The sequence below is a fragment of the Rhineura floridana genome, chromosome 12 (assembly GCF_030035675.1).
Source record: "Rhineura floridana isolate rRhiFlo1 chromosome 12, rRhiFlo1.hap2, whole genome shotgun sequence".
Lineage (NCBI taxonomy): Eukaryota > Metazoa > Chordata > Lepidosauria > Squamata > Rhineuridae > Rhineura > Rhineura floridana.
In genome coordinates, this window is record NC_084491.1 from 6,455,984 (window position 1) to 6,465,600 (window position 9,617).

Genomic DNA, 9,617 nt, shown 5'->3' on the forward strand with positions numbered 1-9,617 from the left:
GTCATTGTAACCAGTTTCCTGGGACAGAATTTTAAAAGCGTTAGTGTACTCGGAAACAGTCCCTTTAGCTTGCTTCAGAGCGCCTAGTTGCCGTGCTACTGTTTCAGCCCTTTGCGGGTCTTGAAACATCTCGGTCATCTCCTGTATAAATCCTCTGTACCTTCCTAAGACAGTATCCTTTCTCACGAGATACGGAGTCACCCATTTTGCAGCTTCTCCCTCCAGGAGGCTAATCACGAAAGCTACTTTAGCCCCATCGTCTGGAAATTCCGTGTGCCTGACATCCAGATATAACTCACATTGAGCCACGAAGGTTGCCAACTGATCACTTTGTCCCACGTATTTTGGGGGCAATCCAATGGGAACCTTTACTACGGCAGCTGGAGGGGCTGTTCGCATCTGGTCTATCGTGGCCTTCAAGGTTTGATTATCCGTCTTCAGCGCCTTGACTGCTGCTAGCAGGGCTTGAACATCCGTCTGCAAATCAGCTACCTTAGTCCTCAAGAGTTCCACTTCTTCCGTCTCAGAAGTGGGGTTCGTCCCCCCCGCTGCTCCCTTTGACATCTTGTCCCAGTCAAGTGAAGAGACCGTTGAGGGTGATTTAGGTGGCTCTGTCAAGCTGTCAGGCCCAGGATGTGACTCAGGAACCAGACCAACGGCTGTAGTTAATTCGTGTTTTATTAGGGTAATGTCCAAACAAAGACTGCGTTTTCTCATGAAGCAATACAGGGATACAGGTCCTGCGGCATTGGGAGAAAGTTGACAGAGCAAGGGACTTCTTCCCGCCTGTTCTTTAAGAAGGGGCCAAACGGGCGCGCAATCTTTCGCTCCTCCTTAACTGCCCCTCAGGTACTGCCCCCCTTCCCCCCCTTCTCTCCTATCTTTTCAGCTGTCTGCGTGTGCGCGGTGAGGGGGGAAGCATCACCCCCTCCTCTTCTGAAGTTTCCGATTCCAGGATGGGGGATAGGGGAGGGGCTGATGGTAAACTGCCTCCCCGCTTTTCGGCTGTGAGCAGCCCTCCCTCTTTCCCCTCTTGCTCTGAGCCTGAAAGAGGGGGAGGCGTGAGAATGTCCAGGGAGGGCTCAGGCTCCCCGTCGCTAAGCGACCTTATCACTGGCAGTTCCTCTGTTTCGTCTTCGCTCCAAAGGGGGGAAGTTCCTCCCCCTTCCCTCTGCCATCCATCCGAATACTCTTCTCCCAACTCTCCGGGATCCAGCTCCCCGGGATTGGGACCCCAGCTCTGCCTTCCGACAATTTGTCAAGAAATATGGAAAACTAAACAATGGCCCACAGAATGGAAGCATTCAATATATATCGCAATTCCAAAGAAAGGGGATCCCAGGGAAATTAGTAATTATTGAAGTATTGCCTTAATATCCCATGCAAGTAAAGTAATGCTCAAGATTCTACAACAAAGGCTCTTACCATATATGGAGCGAGAAATGCCTGACGTCCAAGCTGGATTTAGAAAGGGAAGAGGCACCAGAGAGCATATTGCAAACATACATTGGATAATGGAACGGACCAAGGAATTTCAGAAGGAAATCACCATGAGCTTTATATTTGTATTTTATCATGTTTTATTGTACGCCGCCTAGAGTGGCCACTGGCTAGATAGGCGGCCTATAAATTAAAGTTTATTATTTATAGATTACATCAAAGCCTTTGCGTAGATCATGTAAAACTATGGAATGCTTTAAAAGAAATGGGGGTGCCACAGCATCTGATTGTCCTGATGTGCAACCTATACTCTGGACAAGAGACTACTGTAAGGACAGAATATGGAGAAACTGATTGGTTCCCAATCGGAAAGGGTGTGAGACAGGAGTGTATTTTATCACCCTATTTATTTAATCTGTATGCAGAACATATCATAAAGAAAGCGGGATTGGACCAAGATGAAGGAGGTGTGAAAATTGGAGGGAGAAATATCAGTAATTTAAGATATGCAGACCATACCATACTACTAGCAGAAACCAGTAATGATTTGAAACGAACGCTGATGATAGTTAAAGAGGAAAGCACAAAAGCAGGACTACAGCTGAACGTTAAAAAGACTAAAGTAATGACAACAGAAGATTTATGTAACTTTACAGTTGACAACGAGGACATTGAACTTGTCAAGGATTATCAATACGTTGGCATAGTCATTAACCAAAATGGAGACAATAGTCAAGAAATCAGAAGAAGGCTAGGACTGGGGAGGGCAGCTATGAGAGAACTAGAAAAGGTCCTCAAATGCAAAAATGTATCACTGAACACTAAAGTCAGGATCATTCAGACCATGGTATTCCCGATCTCTATGTATGGATGTGAAAGTTGGACAGTGAAAAAAGCAGGTAAGAGAAAAATCAACTCATTTGAAATGTGGTGTTGGAGGAGAGCATTGTGCATACCATGGACTGTGCAAAAGACAAATAATTGGGTGTTGAAAATGGAAATGGACTGCCTTCAAGCCGATCCTGACTCATGGCGACTCTGTGAATTGGGTTTTCATGGTAAGCAGTCTTCAGAGGGGGTTTACCATTGCCTCCCTCTGAGGCGAGTCCTCCCCAGCTGGCTAGGGCCTGCTCAGCTTGCCACAGCTGCACAAGCCAGCCCCTTCCTTGTCCGCAACTGCCAGCTGGGGGGCAACTGGGCTCCTTGGGACTATGCAGCTTGCCCACGGCTGCACAGGTGGCAGGGCACGTAACCCCTGAGCCACTTCCTGTGGGGGTGATCTTTAGCTGGCCCCTGACACCCAGGAGACACGAGTGGGGATTTGAACTCACAGACTCTGGACTCCCAGTCAGGCTCTCCTCTCCACTGTGACCAAATTAAACCAGAACTGTCCTAGAAGCTAAAATGATGAAACTGAGGTTATCATACTTTGGACACATAATGAGAAGACATGATTCACTAGAAAATAATAATGCTGGGGAAAACAGAAGGGAGTAGAAAAAGAGGAAGGCCAAACAAGAGATGGATTGATTCCATAAAGGAAGCCACAGACTTACAAGATCTCAACAGGGCGGTTCATGACAAATGCTCTTGAAGGTCGCTGATTCATAGGGTCGCCATAAGTCGTAATTGACTCAAAGGCGCATAACAACAACAAAAAGATTTCAAAAATATTTTCTTTGCACTGTGTACCTTATTCAAAACGAAACACAGCCAACCCACTAGGCTGTTCTCTCACAGTAAGTTGCCATATTTAAACCTGACAAATGATGGGAAGCCCAGCTAATCATAACACCAATGGAGCAAATTGCTATTGTTTATTTTATTGGCATAATAACAGAGGAGCTCCCTGTAACTACAGTTAATTACGGGTACCTATCATTTATCATTTTATTATATAAGCTTTTAGAGACTGGCTCACCAATGCCTTATGGTTATTACAGTCTCTGCCCTTTTGCATGAAGTTGATGGAAATGTGGACTCCAACTCTGTCAACACGAGATTGTTGATTAATTCACAGTTCCTTGCAAAAAGTCTCAATAAGTTTTATTGGTCTTATTCCCAAGTAAGTGTGCATACAACTGCAGCAAAGTACTACAATATTAAGCATATTTACTCAGAAAAGTAAATCCTACAGCGTTCAACTCCCAGTAAGTGTGAACAAAACTGAAACTTAACAGTACAAGCTTAAACATGTCTATTCAGAATTAAGTTCAGCTGAATTCTGTGTGGCTTGCTCCCAGGTAAATAGGCATAGGATTGCAGTCCTTGTAGCGGCAACTACATTGGTTTACAGGAGGTGTTGCTCCTCCATATGAGGGTCATTCATATAGAAAACTAGCACATCAGGATCTAGGCCTCCCCTTTTCCTGATATACGAGCTCTCTAGGTGCAGGGTGAGCGAGAAAAAACTATTTTTGTATGGAGAAGCATTCAGTCCCTTGAGCACCAGCCATCCAGCTCCAGTGGGGGAGCCTTCAGTTATTTCTGGAGTGCAACTCTCATCAGCCCCAACTCAGGTGTGTGTTAACTGCCACCTCCCTCTCATTGCTGCCTGAGTAACCTGGCAGCTGCCTCCCACCCCTCCATAGCTGCATTCAGTAAAAGGGGGGGGAATCAGGAGATCCAATCATGCATCTCCCATACTTTGGCCCTGAGGAGTCAATATGGAGTACTCCAGGGGTGGTCAAGATGGAGTACTCCAGACATTGTGGACTACAACTCCCATATTCCCTAATCACTGGCTAGGCTGATGGGAGTTGTAGTCCACACAGGGAAGGAGAAATCCAATTCTGTTTGCATTTAAAGGCAAACCTACCCAATCTGCACTTTCCGAAGCAATATGCAAACTGAGTTTTGCCATGCAGTTGTCCAGCCAAGTAATGTTCAGAAATGCATGTACTAGAGTCAAGGGTACATATTTTAATGAAAATAACATTAAAATATGTGGAATCAGGGGGAATTGCTTTGTAAAAATGTGTATAAAAGGTATAACTGCATACTAAAATGTGTCTTTTAGGAGAAATTCACAGTAATATGCTGATGAATTTTTCATGGTTTTTTAAAAATCACAACCTGGTGTGGAAATGTGGAGAATTGACTTAAGAGTGGAAAAGTGAGAAATGGGGAGAAACCAAAAATGGACATACCCACCCATCCCTAATCCCACAGCGTCTGGAGAGCACCATGCTGGCTGCCCCTGGACTGAAGTGCTCCAGCATCACACCTTTCCTTCCTTTCCATCCACCAGCCAGGTCCTTCGTTCACTTCCCTCTGTGCAGCAAAAAGCTTTGCTGCTTCCCAGACAAGTTGGCTTGTCAAAAGGAGTCAATGTGAACAGGATGGCCATGTGCGCTCATGTGCGAATGCGCCAATTCTGGTTTGTCTCCTATTCTCATTTCACTACTTATTTATTAAATTTATATCCCGCCCTTCCTCCCAGGAGGACCCCAGGGCGGCAATCTTCAGTTCAGTTCTCTATGTCCCCACATCAGTTTGCAATCTTTTTTTAATTTAAAAAGCCCTCTTGATACTTCATCAGCATTAAAGGATGAATTTCTCCTGAAACACACATTTTTGTATGCAATTTTGCCTAGTATACACAACTTTGCAAAGCAATTCACCCCTCCAATACAATGCATTCTGAATATGATTATAATTATGCATTTACATGCACACTTTACTCTAGCATCTTTTTTTTAACACAGTATTTAGCATTGCAAAATTCAGAGAAGTATAAATTTCAAAGGGTGGCTATGTTTCGATTTGTGTATCGTTTTGGAAAGTGCGAATTAGGTAAGCTCATCTTAAATGCAAATTGAATGGAATTTCTTCCCCCATCACTACCTGTTATTACACAGGTCAGCTGGTCACAGCCTTCCTCACTAAAGTCAGCTGTACTGCATTTTGATTTAAACTAATCATTTCTGAATTTGCATCTTTCCATATAAATTGCACAATTTATACAAATCGGTGTCCTCTTTTTGTTGAGTCACTTCCTCTTGTTTGGCAAAGCACAAGCGGACATCCTAACTGAGAAGGAGGGAAAAAACCTCAAGGAATCCATCACTTTTCAAATGTAATTTGGGAGTAGGGATGGAAAGATCAGTCAATTTCAGATCTCTCCATTTTTCAGGTTTCCAATGTTAAATTCAGTTCTCTACATTTCTGCAGCAATCTGCAATTAAAAAAAAATCCTCATGAAAATTCTCCACCATTTTAGTGTGAATTTCTCCAAATAAACACATCTTTGTAGGCAGTTTTGACAAAGGTACATATTTTTGCAAGCATTTTTCATCGCTTCATGCCTTTTTGCCAGTTGTTTTCACTCATATATTCATTTTATGGCCCTTCTCCGTGTCCCAACGCATAAGGAGGCACGGAGAACGACAACTAGAGCTAGGGCCTTCTCGGTGGTGGCCCCCGAACTATGGAACGCCCTCCCTGACGAGATATGCCTGGCGCCTTCTCTGTTATCTTTCCGGCGCCAGGTAAAGACCTACTTCTTTGCCCAGGCATTTAAAAAATTTTAAAATTGAATTTAAATTTGGAAATTTTTAATTATGTTTTATTGTGTACTGTATTGTATTTACATCCGCTTGTATTTTAATCTGTTTTATTATGCTGTACACCGCCCTAGGAGCTTATTGCTATAGGGCAGTCTAAAAATGTAATAAAATAAATAAATAAATAATTTATGCACACTTTCCCCAAATATATGCATTTTTATAAATGTTGTTTAGTTGGCAAACTTCATCCCAAAATTCTTATAAATGCAAATTTTGAAGGATGGCTGTGTTTCGGTTCTCATATTGTTTCGGAAAATGCAAATTTGATAAATTCTGTTTGAAATGCGAACGGAATCAATATTCTCACCCATCCCTATTTGGGAGATCCTTGCAGATGGCTCTCCTCTCCTTTGCTAGATGTGTCTTGAATCCAAGCAGTTGACACTCAAGCCCCCCGGTCCCTGTATTACAATCCTATCCATATTTACTCAGAAGTAAGTCCCATAGCGTTCCATGGAGATTGCTCCCTAATAAGTGTGTGCGCGTAAGGTGGCAACCAAAAACACTTTATTGGGAATAGATAAGTAATAATCAGTTTTGCTGTTAAAAAAAAACCCCAAAACCTTGCAGAGACTGAAGGGAAAGGGTGCTGAGAGGAACTGCAGGGCCTTTGTGGAGCACACAGATTATCTCAGTTTCTAAAGCAAGATCCTTCAGTGCCTTAGGAGAATGAGCAATGCTCAGGACTCCTAAAAAATAGGCAAAACACCTGTACACCCCAAAACAAATAAACACAGGCCCCATCTGCACTATACATTTAAAGCAGTACAGTAGGGTCCCACTCATATGGCGGGTTACGTTCTGGACCCTTGTTAAAAAGCGAAAACAGCTGAAAAGCGGAACTCATTGAATATAATGGTGTGCGACGCCCGAAAACTGCTGTAAAAGTGGAACAAGTGCTGTATGAGTGGGGCTTTAGTCTAATTGCGTCTAATTGAGACCGCCGCATTAGCGAAGTGCTGTAAAGCGAAGTGCCTTAAAGCGGCGCCCTACTGTACTTTAAACAGCCATGGCTTTCCCCAAAGAATCCTGGGAGCTGTAGTCTATTAAGGGTGCTGGGAGACCCCTCTTCCCTTCACAGAGCTACAGTTCTCAGAGATCCCTGGGAAGAGGGATTGAGTTCCAGTTTTGGAAAAAGGGCAGGGTAAAAATAATGATAATAAATAAATAAAAATAAATAATAAATTAAACTACACTGAGAATTGTAGCTCTGTGGAGGGAATAGGGGGACTCTGCACCCTTACTAAATTACAGTTCTCAGGGTACTTTGTGGGAAGCTGTGACTGTTTAAAGTGGTATGATATGGCTTTAAATGTATAGTCCAGATGGGGCTGCAGATAAAAAAGCAGCCCCCCCCAAAAGGCAGCCCCCCAACCAGACAACTAAAAAAGTCCAAAATAAAAACAAAAACATTGGGAGGGGCAGGGAGCCTTGGTGGTCCGTGTCTGTGGGTGGTGTGGTGCTCACATGCACCATGTTGAGAACCCCAGCTCTAAAGTCAGGCCATTGAGGGGAACAACTAAGACGGCAAAATGAGAAATGTAAACTTAAATGATTTATCAGCTAGTGCAGCTTTCTTAAAATAAAATGTAAAATATTGAGTTTGGTGTACAGATATATTGTATACCCCAGGATCTCTTGGAATATAATATTTCTCTTCTTTTAAAATAAATGCCATCTCAAATATTTATTTATTTAACATATTTATACCCTACATCCTACTGTTTGAAACTGCTTACACTTAAATTAGGAACATAAAAAGAGCCCAATGGGGTCAGGCCAAAGGCCCATCTAGTCTGTTCTCACAGTGGTTGGGATGCAACTTAAAAAAAAAATGTATTGTCTGAAACAATTACTGTATTTTGTTGTCAGGAGTAGTGTTGAGAAGGAATATCAAAATGGGTTTGTTGGGGGTGGGGGAGGAACTGAATTTTTTTTTAAGGGACCTGGATGAAAACCCCAGCAGGGTCCCATAAGGCTGGGCCTGCAAGGGCTTGAATGGAGGTCTGCTTGAGGGAGGAAACAGACTGGGCATACTGGTGGGAATTTGATGAGACATAGAAAGGGTGATGCCCACTGAAGTTGTTGCAGGTTGGATCAAGCCCCATGGACCTTCAGGACCCTTCCAGGCATCCTGTTTGTAGAACATTCCTTCTGATTTGTTTGCAGGGAGGTTATATGATGTCACGTCAAGCAATTGTTAGCCTATAATTTCCAGCCCATTTCCCTGTCACTTTCCTTCCTGCAAAAAGTCCAGATTTTGGAAGAAGCAGTTTGTTGCTCAAGACTGCCAAATCCACTTTAATGGCACAACCTGAATTTGCTGGTATGTGACAGTTTGGAAGTGGCCTGTGCCTTACAGATTGGAACCTACCCACTTGGGTGTCTTTGGTTGCTGATTTTTTTTAACCAGTTCCTGTTCCTATGCATTTAAAAACAGCCTAATCTGCAGATGTGAGCAGGTGACAAAATCCACAAAAAGTCTTGCCTGCTGATTCCTGCACATCAAGATGCTCTTGAAGGTCAGGTCAGGCTGCAGTTGGTTTGCTTTTTTCTTGCTCCATGGGCAACTGTGCTTGGCACCCAAGGTTGGAAGAAGTAGGCTTGCTTACCTGTGGGGAAAGGGTTCTGCTGCACCACATCGAGGTAGCTCTGGACAAGGTTGTAGAGGGGATCCATAGATCCAGGAGCCTGGTGGTGGGCAGGAACCCGCTGTTCAGCACCCACATCAGCAAACTGAAGGCTCAGCGAAGGGCTCCCCAACGAACATTGCTGAGAGTCGACAGGATCCGGGAGAATGAAAGCAAAGGCCAGTAGCAGGAGCTGTGGGCGTCCCATCCCAGCGACACAGACTCCTGCAGCCCCTGAGGCCTGTGTTGGTTCAGAGACGGGTCTCAGTCACAGGAATTATGAGGGGAGAGTGGAGATAGGATCCAGCACCAGGGAAGGGAAATGAACTCCCCAGCGATGCACTCTTCTTCCCTTGGGACTAGCAAGGGGAGAGGTCTCTTTCCTTGCAGATGGGTATCCTGGGCTGCCCTTCAGCGCTCCCAAGCCCAGCTTGTAAAGCAGAGGATATGAAAGAAGGGCGGCATGGCCACGTCCATCCGGTGCTTTCCCCTCTTCAGCTGATCAGCATTCTGTCTGCATCTGAAAGGCCTCCAAAGAGAAACAAAAAAAAAACACCCAAAACCTGCCTGACGAGTTTGATGCCTCCTGATGACACAGGCCTCGTTGCCTGCCGCTGCAGCAGCTTGCTGCTTCCCAGCCTGTGGGATGGGGCAGGGTGGGGCAGCTGTACTGGCTGGAGGGGAAGGAACGAGTGAATGAGGAACTTTTCCCAGGACCCATTCAAGGCTTATCCCCCGGATCTTGTCTCTGTTCCTCCACTGCACTGAACCAGCCAGCCACATGCCCTACGTTGCCTCAACACAACTGGAAAAGGAGGCGGCTGGACCTGACAAAGGCAGCATGAGGGACTGCCTCTGTGGTTGCCTCCAGGCTATCAGCATTTTGCGGGAGGGATTCAAGCACATACTGGAAAGTTGGACTTACAGAACTAAAGTGGATTAAATCACTAGTTTCCTAGCAAAACAAATCATTTTAATG

At 44.5% G+C, this 9,617-nt stretch overlaps 1 protein-coding gene across 1 annotated transcript in view; it reads right to left on the bottom strand.

Annotated features, from left to right (window-relative positions):
- Window positions 1-9,185, bottom strand: part of PROM2 (prominin 2) — a 72,217-nt gene extending 63,032 nt beyond the window's left edge. Inside the window, exon 1 of the mRNA XM_061592898.1 lies at window positions 8,621-9,185. Within this exon, the coding sequence (XP_061448882.1) occupies window positions 8,621-8,846 (226 nt within the window). The 5' untranslated portion in view covers window positions 8,847-9,185. The remainder of the gene's footprint in view (window positions 1-8,620) is intronic.
- Window positions 9,186-9,617: the final 432 nt, after the last annotated feature.